The following is a 23695-nucleotide window of genomic DNA, read 5'->3' on the forward strand; positions in this document are numbered from 1 at the left end:
ACAGCACTCCGGGTGAGGTCTCACCAGAGAAGAGCAGAGAGGCAGGATTATCTCCCTCAGCCTGCTGGCTATGCTGCTTTTGATGCAGCCCAGGATTCTAACAGGGCAAGTTTCAATGGTTGCTGGTGATAATATCTGGCTGCAAAAACGTATTCAAAGCAATATAGTAATTCAAAGCAACCTATTAACGAGCTCTAATCCCAAAGAAAAGCTAGCTGAAGATGGTAATTCAGTGTGCATAGAACACTGTTCTTACCTGATAGGCATCCCCATGGGGGAAAAGATGGGTTCAGGCTGTTGACTGACCCCAAAAATTATGATGGAGTCTTCCCTAATTTCCCCCTATTCTTAACTCACTTTTGTATTATTTCCTTATGTTTAGGTAGAGCTTGAGTGACTCCAATCATACATCTTACTCAGTGAGCAGTGGTCATACCCTGGGGGTGGATATCTCAGTTAGTACCTGAGATAACCTTGGGATGGGAAATGCATCAGTCCAAGGAAAATGATTTCAGCATGGTTGCTGATTCAACAGTGGGATGTCTTCCTTTATCTCTCTTGGTTTTCAGCTGCTGTGCAGCTTATCAGCTAGAAAGTACCACCAAATTCCCTCCTGTGCAAGGGAGCATGGCTTACAGTGTCTCCGTTCTGCTCCACACACCATTTAGTCCTGATACTAGTTCTGAAGTGTAACAGGACTAGTACAAGAGAATGTACCATGGAAAATTACCTATAGCTGAGCCAAGCAATTTAAAGAAACTAGCCAAGCAATGTAAATAAACAATGAAGAATGCGACCAAAACAGCCAGGTGGGCAACACCCATTTACTCTGTAACCAGCTATATTGTCTTAAAGATGTTCATAAGGCAGTCACTTAGAACTCTAGGGGCTCCAGACAGAAATGACCACCAGAGACCCCTGGTGAAGCCATTCAGAGATCTTATAAGGATATATGCTAATAACTGTTGGGATATGTCATAATATGTAACAGGAATGCAGAGAACAAAAATTAATAATCATGTAATGCTGACATATCAGCTGTAGCGAAGATACCTCTGTGTGCACTTTGGGTTGGGATAAGGCAGTTTATTTAAAGCAAAAAGCAAACTGTAAGCTTATGTGCACAAAAGTGAAGCAAAGCAAAAGATAGCAGGGTTTTTTCTCTACTTCCCATGAGCAGCAATGGTCAGACACTCCCGAGCAGCAGGGCTTCAGCACACGTGACGGTTCCTCAGCAGGCAGCCATTAGACAATGACTGCCTGCCTACCTGCTCCTTGCCTTAGCTTTTATATCTGAGCTGACATCATATGGTCTGGAATATCCCTTTTTGTTAGTTGGCCTACTTGGGTCCCCTCCCAGGATCTTGCCCTCAACTGAGGAAGCAATGTTACAGTGCTGATGCTGTGCTCAGCAGTAGCCAATACAGTGGTGTGTTATCGACACCCTTCTAGCTACCAATGCAAAGCACAGCACTGTGAGGGCTGCTGAGGGGAAATGAACTCCAGCTCAGCCAAACCCAGTATAATCACTCACAGTCTACCATGCAGGCATAAAAGGACAGAGTATGCACGTGGCTCAAAAGAGGTCTTCTAAAACTATTTGTTTATTAGTATTTATTACTACATTTTATTAGTATGAATTTAGTTGTAAACTATTATTTTATTACTGTTACTTTTAATATAATTCCTTTTCTAGAAACTTTTTACTAATGCAGTGTGTCTATGTGCAGAGTTGCTCCCTTGAGAACATACTCTCATAAGGCAAACAGGATATCTTCTATGTCAAGAATTGTTATGAAGAACTTACAGATCTCCAATTTTAATTTTCAATCAATCTCCTATACTTTACAACTTAATCCAGCAGATATATATGCTATGCCTCCTCAACTGCATTTCTTCTATGTCACACATCCTGTAAATTATGACTGTGGTATTTAAAAACTTTTTAAGCAAACAAAGGATTGCTTAATAGTTTAATGTCTGTAATATATATCCCAAGTTTGGGCATTTCACTTCAGGGCTATGAGATTAGCAACTATACAGAATTAGTAGTTGCATAAGAAAACAGCATCTTCAAATGAGAAGACTCGCGGATCTGCAGAATGAGTTTTTATCCAGATGCAAGTTTAGAAATTTCACTGTTGAAAATGTCATCACTGAACTACAAAGTATCACAAAGAGAAAAGGGTGAGTATACATAAATCTGATTACGTTTTTCTTTTAAAAATAACTTCTGTCTTTGAGATTAAGCCATAGTCCCCTAGAGGTTTACACAATTCATTCTCATCAGCAAAACTGGAACTCTGAACAGAGGGTTAAATAAAGCACACAGAATTCATGTCAGCCTTTTTTTTATATATATATGAGTGAAAAACTACAATAATTAATTTATTTTTGAGGGAAGAACTGACTTTATTTCAGATGATGAAATATGCTATAGAAGATAAAGTTGGAATTATTTTCTCTTTGTTGCTGGCATATGTTTTGCTTGAAATTATGTTTAGAAAAGTACACAGAACAAATTCTTTGTGAAAGTAGCACATCTAGAAGTTCACAGATAGCTAACTTCAGATGGATGAAAACCAAAGCACGAGTTAGGATCCCAGTTCCTTAAGACCACTTTGGCAATTATAGTTTTCAACTTTAATAAAAATAGATGGACAAGGAAAAAAAAATTGAACATGATATTTTAAAACAAGATAATTCTAATAACTCATCATTAATTCTACATTTATGTTAGGAACATTGAAAACTACAACCTAAGAAAAATTACAAGATCTTAAATCTGATTTTTTTTTTAAATTTATTTCAGATTCATAAATTAACAGTGGTTTCCATTTTAACATGTAATTTATTCTTTCCTGAACAAGATAAAATGGTACATTACCAGCTCTGGAAGGACTTCAAGTAAAGCTCAAGTTCATACTACTAATGAATGTAAATTCTTGACTGGTACAAGGATTCTCTTCACATTCTATGAAAATGGATGTGTGTTTTTCCCCATTTGCCAAATATAATAACTCTATTCCTTAAAATACTTCTATTCCTTTTGTCTGTATCCCCAAGGCCTTGAAAAAGATTCTTAGCAGCAACAAAACAGGACAGACCTGTTTCTTAGTCTTTTTTTCTGCTTGAACACAAGCACAGCAGCAAATGAACTCCCATGAAGTCACAGAACAGAAAAAAACCTCACAAAATCTCAACGGTGCTCCTTGGCCAGGGATTGTTTTACATATGTTTACTAGTGTCTATGTTTTCAGTTCTCTACAGAAATTAAAGATAATGTACCAATCTACAAACATTTCAAACACTTACACAAGGATTCAGTAAACAATTAACATTAATAAATATAATTTGCTCCTTCAAAAAAATTAATTTTTGAAGAAAATATAATTTATTTGGCTTGCACACAATTTTAGTGCAGTTTAAGATGGTCAGGTGGAACAGCAAAACCTTGAAAACAGTTCATTTTAGTACCTGCCCTTTTCTAGATGATTTACCTAGTAAACAAATACAAAACATCACGGCTTTCTATTAAAATGTTTAAACAATCTATTTAAGAGCAGGGTTCCATATTAGAATCCACAGTTGCTTGTACTAGCAATCTAAAATAAAACTTAAGTCGAATGTTGTCTGTGCTGCTGTCCTGTGAATCCAGATGCTTTAGCCAAGGACATTTCTTTTAAATGAATGATGGGCCTGTACTGCAATTTACCAGTGCTTAATAACCCTCATGATTCTTGTTGGGTCCTCTTCTGTGAGGCTTTTCCCTGAGTCATGTATTTATTGGAAAGGCTGCCTAAGATTGGGAGGAAGAAAGCATCACACTTTAAAGGTATTGTTTTTTTCTTTCTTTCTTTTTTTTAAAAAAGACAAGGCATAAACCAACTGAAAGAATCAGAAAGGAGAAAATTACTGTTAAGTCAAACTATAATGAAAGGACACACAGATCAATTTTAGATCATTACCTGCTGAAGGACAGTAAGAAATATTAAAATACAAAATTGAAAATCAGCATTTTTTTCAACTAAACACCTAATGACAGATCACTTTGTGTTAAAAATCCCCAAACATAGATTTGAAAAATCCTTGCGGTGAAGACAAAATCCACTGTGTCTTCCCAACAAAACTGATAATTTGAGATAGTTAATTGCAGTAAAGTCTTTACAATCTTTGGAAAACTAATTAGGTCTCCCTTCAGCTGCCTCAGTAGAGATTTGTATATTATAAACCCAAGCTGCTAAAAGGTTTGCAGAGTTGTACTAGAAACTCAAAATAATTGAAAAAAACCAGTTGTTTTTAAAATCTTCATTGTACCTGTTAATAAGTATGTGAAATTACTGTAAGGAAGCTACATTTGTAATCATGCATCTGAAGCAAAACATCTCTGATCCAGAAAGAACACATAAAGGCCTTTATAATATAATTTCACTACTGCTTTTAAATGTAATTCTAACTTGTTTGTATTTTGGCAGCTCAGACCAAGGATGTAGTTTGATTGTCTCTCCTAAGTTATTTTATCATGTATAATTCTAGACAATTACTCTGAGGAAGATGCCCAAGAAAGCACTCCATGTTTTGTCCCTGAACAACCAAAGAACCCCATCTGTGCCAAAACAGGAAAGAGATACTGACAAAAACCCACCATATCCTTCACAATAAAATAAGTGCACAGAATGTTTATGCCCAAGTTTTGCTTCCAAAACAAAACTTAAAAATTGTACATGTTTCCAGCTGAAAAAAAAAAAAAAGGGTGTCTTCAATCTATCCAGACTGCCACTATGTTCAGCAAATTAGGCAGAGGTCCCATATGGAGTGATGGAGAATCATATAATTATAGAATAGTTTGAGCTGGAAGGGACCTCTAAAGGTCATCTAGTCCAACTGCCCTACCATGAGCAGGGACATCTTTAACTAGGTCAGGTTGCTCAGAGCCACACCCAACCTGACTTTGAATGTTCCCTGGGATTCGGCATCCACCACCTCTCTGGGCAACCTGTGCCAGTGTTTTACCACCCTCATTGTGAAGAACTTCTTCCTTTAATCTGACCTTAAAGTTGACTCTCAGTTTTAAACTGTTACCCCATGTCCTATCGCAACAGTTCCTGCTAAGAAGTTTGTCCCCACCTTTCTTACAGGCCCCTTTCTATAAGTGAAAGGCCAAAATAAAGTTTTCCTGGAGCCTTCTTCTCCAGGCTGAACAACCCCAACCTACTCAGCCTGTTCACAGCAGAGGTGCTCCATCCCTCTAATCATTGTTGTGTCCCTCTTCCAGAATCGCTTCAACAGGTTGATGTCCTTCCTGTGCTGGGGACCCCAGAGCTGGATGCAGTGCTCCAGGTGAGTTCTCACCAGAGCAGAGCACTGCCCTCAACCTGCTGGCCACACTGCTTTTACACAGTTTCTAAATTGAAATGAAGAGATACAAACCTGACTGGGGACTCAAAAACACTTTTCCTTTTTGTTTCTTTTTTTCTTCATGTATAAGCACTCCCTATAAAAAACATACACACATCAACAAAATTGAAATATGTCATTCTACAACATAAAAGGTTTTCCCTGAAAGTCATTCTTAATTACTTTATATGGACTTTAAACCATATAAAAAATAAAAGATCAAACAAAAGGGACACTTGGTGTTTACCTGATTTAATCTACCAGCATGTTTGACAGCACTGGGCAAAGAAGGGGATCCACACAACACTTCTGGTTTTGAGCCACCTGAAAAAGTCATAACAATGAGTTGCTAACTTGAAACTAGTGTCCATTTCAGATATCATAAGAGAAGAATATCAAAATATTTGCAATCTAGTATCACAGAAAATAGAAGGTAAGACAGTGTAAATTTCCTCAATTTTATAACATTGACACAATGTGACATGCATCTGAGTCAGGAACCCACCCAGAACCAGGGAACTTAGAATGAATGAAGATATGGTGATAAGTGAATTGTCCGTAGTCTTACAAAATGTAGCAGATCAAAGATCAAAGGTTCATTTGTTCATAGTACTTTATTCAACTAGAGAGAACACTTCAGGCACTAAGCAAGCAATATAAGACAAAGCCCAACCTGTAGCAATTCCTTTCAAATTCAAATACAGAAATTCCCAAAATTCAGGTAACAGACAAAAACACCTACTCCAGAATTTATTATTTTAGACATATATACTGTACAGCCTAAGCATGGTTCCCCTATGATGAATACTAAAAACCATTAGCTACAAGTCAGGCATATTCCCCTCCACCTTAGCAAACTCAGTATCATGGCAAACAGAATGGCAGAAAGAAAAGCTGAACGAGACAAGGTCAAAGATAAACAAACTCAAAAGTTAAATTTAGACTTGACATACACCTTCAAAAGGTCAGAGGCTGAATGAAGCATGGCTTCAATTTTTAAACATCTTTTCTGTCCATCCAATACTTCTAGTGGTCTATCAAACTAGGAATCCTAAATACCTTCACAGTTCTGAATATATTTGTACCACTTTTCTCCCTCTTCCAGTATTTTAACAGTCTTATGCCCTCTTTCACTAAATACATCTGACTATGAAGGGTCTCCTGACCTAAGCCAGAATGTTTTTGCTAGTAGAGAAAAGGTGGTTTGAAAAATGTTTATACACAAGATTCCTATCTGTTCCTTTAAGAGGTCAAGTCATGAGTAATCTGTAATTCCAGCCTGAATTTAAATGCACTTAGGTTTACCTACAGGGAACTGTGACACAGTGTTCCTTTGGAACCTAACCACAAGTACTATCTATTGTCTTAAGCCTCAGTTTTATTAAGAAAGATATTCCTTCACAACACAGATGATCCAAATTATTTAAAGGATGACTTAGATACTGCTAAGCAGAAGTATTTAATTTTTTCATTCAGGTCTGTCAGTCAGGATCTGTAAGACGGACTGCTGTATCCCTCCAACTGCTGAACTGGCAGAAATATTCTTTATTTTATTTAATTCACAGTATTCTATCTGAGCAATCTGTATACTTTCATACTGACTTCAGGTTCATATGGAATAATTCTGGTTTAGGTGATGTGAAGAGCTCTATAATGCTAGCTTTTGTTGCAATTATGATGTACTGGAATAGAAGCTGTAATCTGAAATGTTAGCAAGCTCATATATTGTGACAACACCGGAAGCAATTTCAACATAACTGATACTCATACCCTTTTCATTACAAATATCTTATCTGCTAAGGGAAACCATACCAGATCCCTTGAGATACAGCAAATTTCTGAATGAAAGGTGAAGATGAGGGGAAAAGAGGTTAAATGTGACTGCCTTTAAATAAAAAAAGATAGCATTTACATGATGCCTTTCAAGGTAAAAACCTTACCTGTTAGTCGATCCTCAAAAAATTAGCAAAAACCTATAAGCGCTGTTTAAACTATTCAGCCTGATCTGTTTCATACCTGCAACTCCTTTATAGTGTGGGCATTCCTTTTTAATATGACCTTCTCTTCCACAGATAAAACAACGTTTTTCTCTTAAGTCTCTGTCTTCCAGGCGCTTCCATTTCTCTGCTGGTTGCCTGGGAGTTTTCTCTCTTCCAGTTTCCACTATTACCCTTGCTAGTTTCCTCTTCTGAGGTGTACATACATGCAACTTCCCCTCCTTGATTGAGCTCTCCTTTTCTGTTGATTTATTATGCATTTCTTTGTCCTCTTTGCTTCTTTTCTCCTTGACTTCAGCATACCTCTGTGTACCTTCATAATCACGACGCCGTCTTAGTCTGCAGAAGCAGAGAAATGCTGCAGAGTTCACAGGCCTTATGTTCATACACAGAGTCAAAAAAAACCAGAATGAAAAACCACATGCTGTCCACAGACAACAGCAGTTCTTCAGTGGGTTAAATAAAGTGAATTCATGTACCTTTCCCTTTGACTCTCTTACCAAACAGTGCTACACTGATGTAACATATATTTAATAACTTAACTTTACAATTAGATGACAATACAGTCCTAAATTCTAATAGTTATAACTCGAAAAGTATAAACATGACTGAAAATCTGAGTGCTCAAGTTGCAGACAGTGGAAGAAAAGACATATGAAGCAAAATGCCAGCAAAGTGTAAAAAAACAGGGCTGTTGTTCTATTTTTTTTCCTATTTGTACAATTTGATCAAAACTCAGTTCCTTCCTTCTGAACCTGTGCATATTCACTCTAAAAATCTCTCCTACTGGGAGAAGCTTCTAACATTCTATGTAACTTAAAGATCTAGCAGTGGGGAAACAGCTACCACTGCCAGACTTGTTTCATCTAATATCTTTATACATGACCTAGAGAAGGAGACATCAGTGAAACCTCCAAGTCTGTTACTAGGCTCCTCTGGTCATGAGATGCAGTGCTAATTGCAAGTAACTTGAAAATACTTCACAAAACTGAATGAACGGGCAAAAGAATGGCATGAACAGGCAAAAGAATGGCATGAACAGGCAAAAGAATGGCATGAGCTTCAAGGTGAGCTTCTTTTTTTTTAAAAAAAAGCAAAAAGGAAGACCTGGGGCTGTTTAGTCTCACCTCTGCCTGGTAAGATCATGGAGCAGATCCTCCTAGAACCTATTGCTAAGGCATGTGGAAAACAGAGAGGCAAATGGTGACAGCCAATACACCTTCACTAAGGGCAAATTATGCCTGACATATTTGGTAGCTTTCTATAAGAGGGCTACAGAGTTGGTGGGTAAGGGAAGAGTGGCTGATATCATCTACCTGGACTTGTCCAAAGCATTTAGCACTGTCCCACACAACATCCTTGTCTCTAAAATGGAAAGACATGGACTTGAGAGATGGACCACTCACTGGAAAAGAAACTGGCTGGATAGCTGCACTCCAACCATTGTGATCAATAGCCTGGTGTCCATGTGAAGACTAGCTATGGGTGGTGTTCCTAAAGGTCTGTATTTGGACCAATATTATTTAACATCATTATTAGGGACATAGCAAGTTAATGGATGACTAAAAAGAGATTGGCTTCGAACAGATACAAGAAAGTATTACTTTACACATCAGTCAGAACTCTTATGGAACTGGTTGCCACAAAAGACTGTTAAGGAAACCAGGACAATCAGGTTCAGGAAAAAACCCCAAACAAACAACTAAAAGGATGAAATCATAAAACAAATCCAGTCCACAAATGAGCATTACCAGACCAGGGCATGTATATGCTCTAATATCTCTTATACAGCAACTGCAGATGCTGAGGGAATAAGTAAGAAGAGACTACAGAAAACACACAACTAGTTTGCATTCCATAGACAGCACCCCTATTGCAATGAATGGACAGAGGACTCAAATGTATCAGTGGTTTTACCCACTAAGGCATTTCTGTTCTTAGATGCATAATCCCACTTACTTTCCCTCTAATGTTTTGTTGAACATAGCTGAGTATGTGCAACGAACTAGTGTTTCACTTTAGAATGCAAGATTAAAAATTCATGTGAGACAGTAGTTTAGACATTTCACACCACCTTCAGCACTCTTTAATTTCAAACTATCATCAGCTACTGTACTTGCATTTGCTGAAGCTGAGTAAATGTCCAAATTAATAGTCTCAACAATATAAGTTCACAATTCTCTAATGTGGAGTAGAACAGCTACTTCATCAAGCCAATGTATTTTTTTATTTAGTTATATAAAAGCACAGGTGATTTTTAGTTACAACTTTTAACATAGATAGACTTTAAACAATGGTTAGATTTTGCCATCCATCTTATAAGTTAGCATAAAGGCTTTTTCAAGATTTCATTCTTTTTAAGTTTTATTTGTCAGTTTTCACTATTTTATAGACATGAAGTCTTTACAGAGATTTGTCTAAACTAGAAAACAAAATGAAACGATCAGTTTCAAGTTTAGACATTTCATAACAGGAAGAGCAACAGAAGCCATATAGCCAATTTATTTGTTGCAAAAAGAAAATTGTTGAATATTTGACATGTGGTTGTTCAGGGTCAGGAAACATTCTCTTGGATGTAAAACAGAACATTGTTCTCATATGTGTATGCTTATAAAAAATAATGCATTTTTGTCTTGCTTTTTGACATGAATTACAGGATTCTGTGAACATGATAAAATTGTGTCTTGCTGGGAACGCAGAGTTCTGGTAGTAGATGCTATTGAATAAAAAAAGTATAAAATGCATCCATGAATGCTTTTCACGGAACACAGTTATTGAGCTCTGCTTTTCTCTTTGACTACTCCTTTCCTATATGATGAAGTGCAGAGTCAGCATTGCTACCTTAAGCTAAACAGTTTTGCAGCAATACCATCCACCACTGCCAAAATTGGTACTGATACATCTTAATTTCAGCAGTGAAGGAAATAATCTGCAGCATGTACAAGTTCTGCTTTAGCATTACTATTCTAATCTTTCTTAAATAAACCTAAGGGAAAAAAGTTACACACAGACACCAATACTATACTCACTTTCGTCTCATGGGACAATCTTTCATGAAATGGCCAATTTTACCACAAGTTCTGCAGCATCTATCATTTGGTGCCAATTCTCCTTCTGTTAGTACCTCAGGATCAAAAAAGTACTCCTGTAGAAGAGATGCATTTAAAATGAAAATCCATACACTTGGGAATAAAGACAGATATGTAGAGTGTTAAAACAATAGTAAGAGTTACAGAAAAGAATAAACTTGGTGTCTGCAGCTGAATCCTGAAAGACTTGGTAAGTTAACTGGCCGCTGACCTCTTCTTTGACAGGCAGCCTAGCAACCAGGTCTGCATGCTCTTTTATAAAACTGCAGTTTTAAGAAACGGTGGTTTTGATCTGGATTAAAATATGTAAGTCTGTACAATGAAACTGTGACTTGACTAGCATTCTGCTTACCAACATATTTTACATGCAAATAACATTAAAACAGTACTCATCAATAACTCACATAAAGGTTTTTAGAGTACTGTGGAAATGTAAGAGAAATAGTTTAAAGTAACCATACTCCTGCTAACAGTAAGTTACACGCCAAAGAGCACACACATACTCCTCTTAGAAGAACTTACCATTTTTGATGGGTATTCTTTAGGAAATATTTTTATAGGGGTACCGAACACCCTTCTGCCATTGATAAAAGCCTTCATTATAAAATTTGTCACTGGGGAAGAAAAAAAAACCAAACTGAAATACTCATCTAAACATCAAACGGGAAAGTAAAATGACATCTAAGACAAGATCTTCGCTTTGTAACCGAAATTGTTAACAGAAGACTTACTTTTTCTTGACAATCCAGCTCCAAGATTGTGGTTCAAATCAAAGGGATCTGTAGAAAAAACACGACAGGCATTACTAAGTCCAGGGCAAGATCGGTAAGGCATATATACATATGAACAACCCAAGGCAACTATTCCAGATGCAGAATTAAGACAGTGAAATCGATCTGTTCACAAATCTACTGGGAATAAATTAAGTCCATGGACAAAGGATCACAGCTGTCCAGCTGTGAACCAACTGAATTATTGTAAAAGAGTAAGCTGAACGTGCAAGCAAGAGAATAGAAATTCTTTCCATGAAAGTGAAATGGGCCAGAAAATGATTTACAGAACACTTCTAAAATGTGTCACTGCATTTTCTTGTCAGAGACCATAGTGTAATACTTAACAGTGTAATCATACACAGGGTTAAATAAGTAATGTAAATATGGGCTCAGCTAAACTTAGTATTTTTGAGAAAACCTCAACTGCATTACAATTAATTGCTTTATCAAAGCATTTCCTTAAATCTATTATTCTGTCAGTTACTGTCATAATGAAAAGTATGAAGTCTGCTATGCAACTTCTTTTCAGTAGCAAAAAAACCCCTTAAGCACTACCAAAACTGAATCGCAATTTTGTGATGATTTGAAAACAAGAGCAAATAACTTATAATCTAGTAACAGCAAAATAAATAAGCCTTATGAGAAAACCAGAATTTTCAAGTGGGCATTAAAGAAATTCGTATATTCACATACTTCATATGCTTTTACCTTCAATTACAATATATTTTGAAGTCCACTGCTTCTTGAAAGTTGTGAGCAGATTTTTTCTCCTAATGCAGATGACATGCTCTTTAAAATCAAATTCTTCTGTGTAGAACCGGAGAAGTCCCAGCCACAGTTGCCCAACAGATTCAGTGTTTTTGCCATAGTCTGGCCAAACAACTGACTGAAAATGACAGAAATATTTTTATGTCCAGTATTTACATTAAGCAGAATAATTTCCATAATTTCCAAACTCAAACAATATAAGTCTTATTTTATAAAGAAACACAACTGAGTTATACCAGAATACTTCCTTTCATAATTGGTATTAATAATCCAATAGTGATTTTAAATGGTATATTTTTTAATTTATTAAAAACAAAAGTGGACAACTAATAAAACTTCTAGCATTAGGTTTTGCCAGTATAAAAAAGAATTTATTAATTCACTTTATGTATCTACATTATAAAATAAAATTATTCAACAGGATTAACTAGCTATGACCAGATATATAGAGGGTATTTTTAAGAGTTATCTCCAATCGGTGAGACATACAGAGCGACTAATCATCATGAACACCTTTTTGATCTATTTTTTCAGATTTTGGAGATTATATTTTCACAGATGAATTACAACCAACCATATTCTAAAAGCTTTACAGCACAGAACTGGGATTTCAAAGCAGAAGTTCCTTTACTTCCACTCCTATATTTGTTGTTTTTTCAGTTGTGATAGAGTTAGTTTTCTTCTTTGTAGCTGGTACAGTGCTGCATTTTGGATTTAGTATGAGAATAATATTGTCAACACGCTGATGTTTTAGTTGTTGCCAAGTAGTGCTTACCCTGAGTCAAGAACTTTCCAGTTTCCCATGCTCTGCCAGCCAGCAGGTGCACAAGAAGCTGGGAGGGAGCACAGCCAGGACAACTGATCCGAACTGGCCAAAGGGACATTCCGTACCACAGAACATGATGCTCAGTATATAAACTGGGAGGAACTGGCCAGGAAAGCCCCATGGTTGCTGGGGGATGGGCTGGGCACTGGTCAGCGGGTGCTGAAAATTGTACTGTGCATCTCTTGTTTCTCTTCGGTTTTATTCCTCTCTTTTTTAATTACTATTATTATTAATAGTAGTGGTAGTATTGTAAGTATTATGAGTATTTTATATTGTTTCAATTAACAAACTGTTCTTATTTCAATCCACAGGTTTTTTTTCTTTTGAGTCTCCTTCCTACTGGGAGAGGGTGGGGGGAATGAAAGATTGGCTGTGTGGTACTTAGTTACTACCTGGGGTTAAACTACAATACTCAACCACTATATTTGGGGACAATGTCTTTAAAAGAAATTTCTTTTCATTTGCCCAGCTACAGGTAACAGCATTTCCAATTAGCCTGATTTACTTACCAACTCCTCTATCTTATCAAAGAAATATATGTTCCAGCCATCAACTAAAATTTCAGGCTTTTTTGGTTCTTTGTAGATCTGAAAGTATAATATTAAAACTCATTAGAAGAGCCCCTCATATTCAGCACTGACATTCTTCTGGTCAATACTGTGTACAGATATGCGTTTCTTTCCAACATACTGTACCTCTTGAAGAACAGGGATGACAGGTGGATTTCTCTGTTGAAGAAAATAAAGCACCATAAGAGTGTATGCATAAGATGACAGGCTACCTCGAGATGCATCTCCAATGTCACACATCTAGAAAAAGAAACATGATTTGTATCTTTCATGGTTATCACTCCTTGCTGCAGGCACTACTGCTTTCAAATGTCTGAAATATACTTACTTTTGTGAAGACTTTCATTGTGTAACACAGATATTTTACTCTAGGATCAATAGCTGCATAAGATGACAGAAGTCTTGTGTTATGCAAGGCCTACAAAAATAAGAAAGTCATATAGAAAACACCAGAGTTCTGAAGACATTAAAGAAATAAGCTGAAAACACAAAAAACAAAAACTCTAAGTTGTGTCCTCAAGAAATGCAGATGTGAAGCCTGCAGAGTAGGAACACAGATTAAGAAAGGAAGCATTCCACCATGAGGTTATCACCTGCTCTGTTAAAAAGTCAATCAACTTCCTTAATTTCTGTGGATGTGGTACCAAGCAGCACTCACAGAACAGTATTTCAAAACAAGAAGTATTGATCTACTACTGCAGTTTAATATTTGGTAGAAGGTAACTTCTTGAACCAAGAGTCAGTCCAGAAACATGAGAGCTACCAACGGACCCATATGGATGCATAACTTCAAGAAAACTTTCAGACTTACTTAGTGGTTGAGGTGTATTCCTAAGACTGCTCTTGAACTCATTCAAAATCTTCAGAAAGCTTAAGAACTGGCTTTGAGATTTCACTTTGCTTTGTTTCAAGGAACTGGCTTTCAAAATTTAGAGATATTGAAATAAACAAAACCTGGTTTTAAAATATTTGGCCAAAAATATGTTATAGTTCAGGCAAGCTGGGTTCAAAATCACTACTTCAGGTCTCAAGGCTAGGCAACAGCCATGATGGGAAGTGGAGTGTAAAAAGGCTGAGGTTACATTATTTTCTCTCATTTACAGAAAGACACTTAAACCACTATTTCTTACTCTTAGTGAAGAACTAACAGATTTTGTTAGAAAAGTGACAACTCCAAAGTCGCAACTGTGCAGCTGACTCCACTAATAGTCAAGTAAAAAAAAAAAGTTTTTTTAAAATATAAAACTGCAATAGCTAATTGGAAACAGTCAATCACTTCAATCTCAAGAAGGGGAGAGGGGGTGTTGTGAGGGGATTGGGGGCACTGAGGGCATGAAGTGTTACTGGTGAAGATATGGAATGACACTGAGCTCCTGGTCAGTGATGACACAGGGAATGTGCAGCTCCCTGTGGGTTTGGGACAGGAATGTGGCACTGCATTGTACCAGGTGGATACACTGCAGCAAATCACATCTTCAGAAAAGGTCTCTGTTAACTCATAGCTCCAAGGATGCAGCTCAAGGGATGGCAGCGTTGTAGTTGTTGTTGACAGATCAGTGGCACTGCCGGACAGCACCAGGCTGCCTCTTCTGCTCCACGTTCAGTTTGATACTAATCTGGATGTAGTTGGTATGTGTCAAGAAAAACAATTCCTAGTGGTTGGTGAGAAAAGCGGCAACTTCCATCTTATTCACATTCCATCCAAACAAACCTTGCTAACTAAGATTTTGGTTAAATATTCTTCAACTGAAAAGGGCTTACTTAAACCTCTTTATTGTAAAAGATATTGCAGATGCAGATGTTTATCACATGTTTATTCTCACAAGCAATGGATGTTTCTGCGTTATATGTCTCCCACTTGCTAAAACACAGGAAGCAATGAGAAGATGGACATGACTATAGCAAAAAAATTACAAGGACAGATAAAGTCAACCTTCATTTCCACAGAGGAGCATTACAGCCTGGGCTGTCAGGATTTTGTGATCAGCAACACAGTGAACAAGATCCATTTGATAACTGGGGATTAAGGAGATCACGTGCTCTCCAAATGGGAGGTGGACACTACCAATGCCCTGGCCTCTCTTCAAAGTTTTGCTGATTCAAGTTTGGTCAAAAGTGCCACAAAACTTCAAGTCCTTGACAATCTGCTGTTTGTTTTAGATACAGAGAACATCTTAAGCATGTGGGATGTTTATTCTCTTACTCTAATTTGGGATTGGCCTTGAATACATACTCAAGAATTTCTTCTAACTACAGAATCAGATTCTTCTCAAGTCTTGTGGGAAGGGCTTGCCAACCTTAAACTGATTGTCTTGACTATACCAGATAACAAAATAGATCTGCAGTTTTTTGCTATAAGACATAAAATAAGAAAAGGAGATAACCTTACCAGAGTATTATATAAACTGATGTCTACTTCAAGACCACTTCTGACATGGAAAAATTTGACAATGGGGACTTTTGCAGTTGTTATAGGCAAGACATTTCTTAAACCTAGGACAAAATGTTTTATTACTGAATGACTACAGTACGGTCCTAATAGTATCAAATAACTTCTAACTGTAGCAAAAAGGCTACAGAATAAAATCTAGTTGATACTAAACTTATGTTGGTCAGTTATGTTTTAATAGTGATTTTCGATATGTGTCAAACATGATCAATCTGCTAAATATAATTTATACATTTAGCCCCCTCAAAAAACCAAGATCAGTCTAAATAAGAGAGAATATTTCTTTATAGAGAAATAAGCTTAAGAGAGAATTGACAGTTCACTCTAATTGCACAAAATTAACTTGAGATCCACCAAAAGAAGCACTAAGAAAGTCAATGATTTCTTGCAGAAAAAACAGAATTCTCATTGCAAACTTGTATCAGAATATCTTTGACTATCAACTTACTCCTCACTGAACATACAAATACAACATAACTACTAACTTGAAGCCTCAAATCTTAAATTGTTTGTTCTTATATGTAGGTTATAAATATCTGTCCAATTCAGATGTGGACCTATTATAACCTCATAGACCCACATATGCAAAAAAATAAAAAAATCCAAATGTTCACAATATTTAATCTCACTCTTACTACTATTCCCTTTGATCTAATTTTATCTTAAGGATTTTCATCTACAGTGCCCCAGAACATTCTCAATACATCAAGTGAAGTCACATAAACAGAATCACTTATTTTAATTTTCCAGAAAGTTACCTGACTGTTTCTTGAGAACTTTTGCTAAATCTTCAATGATTCTGATGCAATCAAGTCCCTAAGACATTAAGAAAAAAAGTTGAAAGATTTATCTGCTCTATTTTAGCAAACCTTTTATTATGTGCCATTAAGGTTAAAGCTGTATAATTGAATGTTTCATGTTATACAAAATGTGTATATGTCTGAATACCAGAAACTGTTTCAAAATAGCATGTATCAACAGTAGGCAATATATTAATGTAAGCTTTTAAAAAAAACTGATATTAGGCATGAAAGGAGAGTAATGTGCCCTTCCACTGTTTACCATTCCTAGTTGTTTATGCTACAAAGCATGTTACTTATCCGCACAGATAAAACTAGAAGTGCAGAATTCAGAAGAAAACTGGCTACTGAAAGTTATTCTTAGATTAATGCTTAGATCAACAGCAAAAACCTTAAAAATAATCTGACTTTGTGGCACCTTCTTCTATATGAAAAGCTTCTATAAAATAATAAATTTGTTACACTAGATATACAATATAACAGTAAAATTTTGCATTTTTTTAACAACAAAACCAAAATACTTTCAAACTACCTCAGCTGTTTGCAGTCCATCTATGGTCATACAGATATCAAGGTCACTTTGTTTGAAGCCAAAGCCATTTTTTGAGGAGCCAAACAAATCCAGCTTGGTTCCTGTAAGAAATGTGATGTATAAATCAAGTTAAAATAATTATTACAAAACTACTCTCTGCAGCTTTGATTGTTTTTTTCCTTAACTTGCCATTGTTCTTTCCTACTGTGTTCTAGATATGAATACATAAAACCCCCCAAATTTAAATGAAACCCTTAAAAGACTTAGAACAGAAATTAATGTAATGAAACATGGCAATGCTGGTATAAATGCAACATTTATATGTTAAATGTTCAAAACTAAAGTGTTTATTATACTGAAATTATATGTTTTCTTGGAAAACACTCAAGTATGAACAGTCAAAAGTATAAATATGAAGTTAGAATGGGCTTTTTACCTGGGAAATCCTGTCTAATGAAGATTTCCAAGTTTTGTCTTATATGTTCCCGAGCTTGATCCTCTACTATATTTGGAGCAAAATCATCTTAAAAACAAAAGACAACAATTTAGGCATCTGTAGAAAGAGCGAACAGCAAAGATTCAAATGAAAATAGTGAGGGGTTTACAGTAGGGCAGGGGAGGGGAAAGAGAAGAAGCAAGAGAAGATTCACATATGAAGGAAAGAAAGCAAGGATGTAGGAGAAAAATACCTGTTCAAAGAAAAACATTAATTAGACAAATAATGCATTTTGTCTGGTCAGAAATGGCGAGAGAGAAAGGAGGAAAGTTGGGTCACTCTGAAAAGAACAAAAGTGGAGAAGTATTACAAAACTGTATTTTGACTGTTTTTTCCTAGAACATTTAAGTCTTTGTTTACTAAAAACCACAAGTTAAGTAACTAACAAAATTCAAAGCAGACAAATGTAAAAGCATCAGTCAAAAACCCCACCCAAAATCAGATTCTCAGAAATTAAATTTATTTGCCTATATGAGTAATCAGCCAGCCACTCCGTGGAAGACAAGTCTGAACACTTTCTGTTTCTCTAGATACAAACTACTCAGTAGTCCTAATAAGCTGTTACAAATCTTAGAATTGTATCTAAGAGTTGGAGGCTGTGTAGCAAATAAAGGGTCACCCTTTGTAATGCCATTAGCCTGTGGTGATTTCATTATTTTTTCTGATTCTTTTTTTATGACACAACAATATTCAAAGGAAAAAACTTACGGTAACATTGGACACAAACTTCATCTAGAATAACTGCAAATTTGGGTGTCAGTGCTGGCAATGGGTCAAGCTCAATTTTCTTGAAGTCTTCTGGACAATCACTCTTTAGATGACCTTCCCGTTTGCACAAGCTACATACTACTGTAGGAGACTGCATGAACAGAAAGCAAAGACCGGTTTTAAAAACTATAGTCCTTTAATGAATTTGAGCAACACTTTCATATAACTTCTAATAGAACATAAGCAATGTTTATGTTCTGATACAGCTTGCTTACCTTGCCCTTTGTAAAAGCTTGTTTACTGAATTCATAAAAAAGTTCAGATTCTAAGCACTGCTCTGTTGCTGTGTTGTCTTCAAGATGGCTTTTCTTCTCATTAAGATCTTCTTGACTCAAATTAACCCGCAGAGGTCCATCTACATTTTCTTTGAAATGTTTATTCTCATATTTACTTAGGATGGAAAAACCACCTTCTACCTCTGACAGTGCATCATCCTCTCCAGATCCAGTGTATGTGTTATCTAGTTCATCTCCAGCTCTTATGGTAACACTGCATTCTCTCTGAAGGTTTGGTGCTTCCTCCTCTTCCTCTTCATCATCTGAGTCAATAATTTGGGATATTTGACTCCATGCTGAACATATGAATTTTTTTGGGGATTCATCCAGTTCATCAGTACCTTCACTGCTATCCTCATCAATGTCCATCTTGTCATCCATTATACCACTGCACTTTAAGCCAAACCCATCATTCTCTGTAAGTGCAGCATATTGAAAACCTTCTAAGTCTGAAGTACTACATGTCTCCACATCATGCTCGTTCACTGTAACTAGGAAATCTCCACTGTCACTGTCTTCATCTATTCTCTGCTCAGCAGCCAAAATATTATTCCATTGTCTTTTTGATTGTTCATGTTCCTCTTCTTCCTCCTCTTCTTCATCTTCATTTCCACTCTCTGTCTCTTCACAACTTGGTTTAAAATCCTCATTATCTTGAGAAATAATTTCCTCGATTATACAGTCTGATTCTTCATGGGTAATTCCCAAATGACTTATATCATCAGCCAATTCTTCTTCTGTGAAACTTTCTGAGCCATCACACAGTTTTGAAGGACCAATTTTATGTTCCTTGGGAGTGCATGTAGTCTCTTTTACACAATCTTCCACTACTGCTGTGTTTGTTCTACCATCCAAGTTTCGCAAGTCAGAATCTTCATGCTTTATAGCAGCTTTCCCATGGTTTGGCATTTGGGATTTCTCCTCACTGGCATTTGAAGAGGGTCTTTTGCTCAATTTTGCACTTCTTTTATGAGGCAAGGCAAAATACTTGTAAGTTGCTCTCAGGCAGTGAAGAATATACTCATACATTAGCTGGCTGTTCAGAGTTCTCGCCACGTTCCTTTTGACTGAATATGGGTCTAGTAAAAAGAAGAAGTGAGCCAGCAGTGAAGGAGTTCACTTTTTAAAAAAAATACACTTAAAGCTTTACAGAATTTGAATATACTACTGTTAAGTTACTCTTAAACACTGTGTAAGGACATATGATCTACGAATTGTGCTGAAGACAATTTTTAAGTTCACTTAATTACTTCTGATAATAATATGCAAGAGAAATACTATTTAAATTGATTCTTTTCAAGACATATTCTAGTACATTGGAAAGCACAAGTCAATATTGAAAATTTCCAAGTTATAACACGCAATGTCAATAGCCAAGTCAGTACTCTACAAAATTAAAACAACAGTTCTTTGAAGTTTGTTGAGATACCTTCCACAGCAATGCGCTTTTTAGGCCAATCCTTTGATTCACGAGACACTGTTTCTTTGAGTCGTATGCTAATCACCAGATCAGCCATATTGAACTCCAAGGCATAGAAACGAAGCAGTTCAAGCCAGAGCTGACCAACAGGTGCTGAACACTGCTGACCTAAATTAAATACTAAGGGAACCTGTCAATTACAGAAGAAAGTCTTAAATAATATTTAGTGCACAGGTGTTCAACTGTTACACTGCCTCGTATTTCATCTGCAATATAGTATGACAGAATTTATCACTGCTACTATACTCCTGCAATTGCAATATAACTGCAATTAAAAAATTGGAAGGCATAGTATAAAATCAGATTATGAAACTTCAAAATTAAAGACTGAAGCAATGATAAAGAATAGCATCAATGATAACAATTGCTTCTTTAAGTTTTTATGCCATAATTTATAAATTTCCAGGAAAGTAGCATATCTCATCTAACAGGACAGAATGGATTATAAAGCTCATTTTTTAGTGAAGCCTAGGCTGTACTGTTAACTCTCATAACATGCAATCATATAGTGATACCGTTTCTTACAAAGCTGTCATAGTAGAAATAAGGAAGAGTTCAAAGCAAAGAGGAAATATTTTCCATATGCTTTACCTGCTTCTGAGATAAAACTGCTCCAACTGTATAAACTATTCTCCCATGACAGATTAAAACCCAGGGTCTTATCAAAGAGTTTGAAATAACATCTATTTGCCTGCCAGCTTCTTAGCCAATAGGTAAGGATATCCTATAGGTATATCCTTACCAATAGGTAAGGATAGCAAGGCAAGCAGTCATGCAATTGCTTAGTTCAGCTCATGGTTTTGAAACATAAATACAAAACTAAAATAGAAGATGGCTCTTTTTTGTGAACAAAACCAATTGCTAGACTACTACAGAAATAAATTTAAAAGTTCCAACCTTGCCCCTTCTAGGAGAAGTTTCTTGTGGCAAATCAGAATCATCAGTAGGGTTATGCTCCCAAACCACAGCATCACTCTTGACTTCTTTCAGATGAAAATCAGTTAATTTGTTTAATGAGAATCCTCCAATCTAAAGAACCAGAAAAAGAAACATATAGCTAAGCATCATACGAACTTTAAATCTTACCACCACTCCCTATGACAATAAGCCAAATGAGAACAGAGCAAAGTTTAAAAATAGCTGTTACAGGTCTCAAATATGGCCCAATCTTTTTCTCTCTTCTCCACATACTTCTCTACAAAAAGCTCTCTACAAAAGCTCGATGCTTTTGGAAGTCTGTGCACTCCAGAAGTGTGGACAAATGTGAGGTGGATTGAGAACTGGCTGAATGGCAGATCCCAAGAGGTTCATAATCAGTGTCACAGGGTCTAGTTGGAGGCCTGTCACTGGTGGTGTCCCCAGGGTTCAATACTGGGCCCACTGTTATTTAACTTTTTCATCAGTGACTTGGATGAAAGGACAGATGCCTCCTCAGCAAGGTCACTGATGACACAAAGCTGGGAGGAGTGACCGATACCCCACAGTGCTGTGCAGCCCTTCAGAAGGACCTCAACAGGTTGGAGAGATGGGCAGGGAGGAACAGTCTGAAATTCAACAAAGGCAATTGAAGGGTCCTGACCTGGGGAGGAATAATAATCTCAGGCACCAGCACAGGCTGGGGACTGACCTGCTGGAAAGCAGCTCTGCAGGGAAGGACCTGCTGGACAATAAGCTGTCCATGGGCCCGCAGTGTGTCCGTGTGGCCAAGAAGGCCAATGGTATTGTGGGGTGCATTAGGAAGAGCATTGCCAGCAGGCTGAGGGGGTGATCCTGCCGCTCTACTCATCCCTAGTGAAGCCACGTCTGGAGTGCTGTACCCAGTTCAGGGTTCCTTAGGACGAGAGACATGGACCTCCTGGAGCAGGTCCAGCAGAGGGCTACAAAGTTGATTAAAGGACTGGATCACCTCATGAAGAAAGGCTGAGAGAGCTGGGCCTGTTCAGCCTCAAGAAGAGACAGCTGAGAGGGGAATCTCATCAATGTATACAAGTATCTGCAGGGAGGGTGCAAGAGGACACAGCTAGGCTCTTCTCAGTGGTGCCAATCAACAGGACAAGATGGGGCAGAAAAAGATGAACAGGAAGTTTTACCTGAACCTGAACATGAAGAACTTCTTTACTGTGTAGGTGACTGTGCAGTGGAACAGGTTGCCCAGAGAGGTTGTGTATTCTCTCTGGGGATATTCAAGAATTGTCTGGATGCAATCCTGTGCCATATGCTCTAGGATGACGCTGCCTGAGCAGGGAGGTTGTAGGAGGCGTGTCCAGGGGTGCAGAGGCAGGGAAGCCCAGGGGACATGCATGGAAATATGTACCCTCATTGGTCACAAGGTCACATGGTTTTAAGGGATAAAAACAGCACCAGGTTTGAACTAAACTCTCTTTGATTACCATGTCATTGGGAAGCTGACTCCATTTCTTTATTATATAAAGACCCCATGCGACATGTGGCGCCCGAACTTGGGGCTTAGAACCTACATTAGGCCAGAATAGAAATCCCTGAATCAGGGGAATATCGGTAAATTCCGGTTATCGTATTCATTTTTAGAATATGGGAATTTTTCACCGAAAAAAAATCAGACGTCTTTAAGCTGTTGTCTCAGCCGATACTGAGAAACACAGTTAGTATAGAGAGCTCAAAAAAAGATTAGGGAAAGTGCACAGGAACAGAGAAAAAGAAAAAAGAAGAAGAAGCCGAGAAACCGGGACAGCACCTGTGGAGAGAGCGGAGCGGGGTTGACTAACCACCTGAGCGGTGAGTGAGCTGAAAAACAGCGCCAGCAACCTACACCGTGGCCAGGGCTGCTCCCTGAGCAGCTGTGAGCCCACAGCTCAGAAACCCGAGTGGCGGAGCGCGCCGAACCCCGTCGGGACTCCTGCCGCCCGCTGCTTGCCGTGCACTAAGCACCAAGCGTGAAAGCAGCGCCACTGCTGCTTGAACACCCCCAGCTCACCTGTGAGACCCTGTGAACCCCGCACTGGCACACTTTTCCGCCAAGCGGAGAAGTGCCGCTGCTCCGTGCAGCCCCCTGCCCACCCGCACTCGCCCGCCGCCTCTGCAAGCCCCGCGCCCACACTAAAAGCAGCACGGGACCCGTAGCAGCTGCACCACGAGCCCACTGCAGCGCCTGAGCCCCCGCCCCGCCCAGTGGACTGTGGGAGCTGGCAGCCGACTTCTGCCAGCCCGTGCATGCCTACAGCTGCCGCGTACAGCCTCCATGCCACCGAACCAGCTGCCGGGAGCGCCGCAGACTGTAAGGGAACCTCAAGCGCTGCCGCGACCACCGCCGCTGCTGCCACCGCGACCGACGCACCGCGCTGGGAGGTCCTCCCACCATCTGCCGCTGCCCCCAAGCCACTGGAGCAGCAGCCGACACCCAGACAGCACTGGACGCCAATGGAGACGCCGAAAAGAAAAAAGCAGTGAAGGAACAGCTGATCCAGAAACCAAAAGTAAATCTCAGCAGCTGCAAAACA

General features: G+C 38.0%; 1 protein-coding gene and 1 long non-coding RNA gene across 5 annotated transcripts in view; one reads left to right on the forward strand and one right to left on the reverse strand.

Annotated features, from left to right (window-relative positions):
• Positions 1 to 1336: 1336 nt before the first annotated feature.
• LOC116780313 lies at positions 1337 to 9769 on the forward strand. The gene is made up of 3 exons (XR_004354416.1): positions 1337 to 2187; positions 8285 to 8461; positions 8500 to 9769. It is a non-coding gene; the product is annotated as an uncharacterized LOC116780313 (long non-coding RNA).
• Positions 2780 to 23695, reverse strand: part of TUT7 (terminal uridylyl transferase 7) — a 38610-nt gene continuing 17694 nt past the window's right edge. For all 4 annotated transcript variants that reach the window (XM_032675095.1, XM_032675098.1, XM_032675096.1 and 1 more), the window contains exons 11-29: positions 21117 to 21248; positions 20169 to 20349; positions 18680 to 19818; positions 18405 to 18555; positions 17637 to 17723; positions 17201 to 17301; positions 16627 to 16684; positions 15809 to 15912; positions 13748 to 13837; positions 13546 to 13659; positions 13360 to 13437; positions 11965 to 12142; positions 11215 to 11262; positions 11006 to 11097; positions 10424 to 10539; positions 7414 to 7733; positions 5645 to 5721; positions 5431 to 5494; positions 2780 to 3799 (exon numbers count right to left, since the gene is read on the reverse strand). In XM_032675095.1, the coding sequence (XP_032530986.1) occupies positions 3732 to 3799; positions 5431 to 5494; positions 5645 to 5721; positions 7414 to 7733; positions 10424 to 10539; positions 11006 to 11097; positions 11215 to 11262; positions 11965 to 12142; positions 13360 to 13437; positions 13546 to 13659; positions 13748 to 13837; positions 15809 to 15912; positions 16627 to 16684; positions 17201 to 17301; positions 17637 to 17723; positions 18405 to 18555; positions 18680 to 19818; positions 20169 to 20349; positions 21117 to 21248 (3198 nt within the window). In that variant the 3' untranslated portion in view covers positions 2780 to 3731. The remainder of the gene's footprint in view (positions 3800 to 5430; positions 5495 to 5644; positions 5722 to 7413; positions 7734 to 10423; positions 10540 to 11005; positions 11098 to 11214; positions 11263 to 11964; positions 12143 to 13359; positions 13438 to 13545; positions 13660 to 13747; positions 13838 to 15808; positions 15913 to 16626; positions 16685 to 17200; positions 17302 to 17636; positions 17724 to 18404; positions 18556 to 18679; positions 19819 to 20168; positions 20350 to 21116; positions 21249 to 23695) is intronic.

This window comes from Chiroxiphia lanceolata, chromosome Z (assembly GCF_009829145.1).
Source record: "Chiroxiphia lanceolata isolate bChiLan1 chromosome Z, bChiLan1.pri, whole genome shotgun sequence".
Classification (NCBI taxonomy): Eukaryota; Metazoa; Chordata; class Aves; order Passeriformes; family Pipridae; genus Chiroxiphia; species Chiroxiphia lanceolata.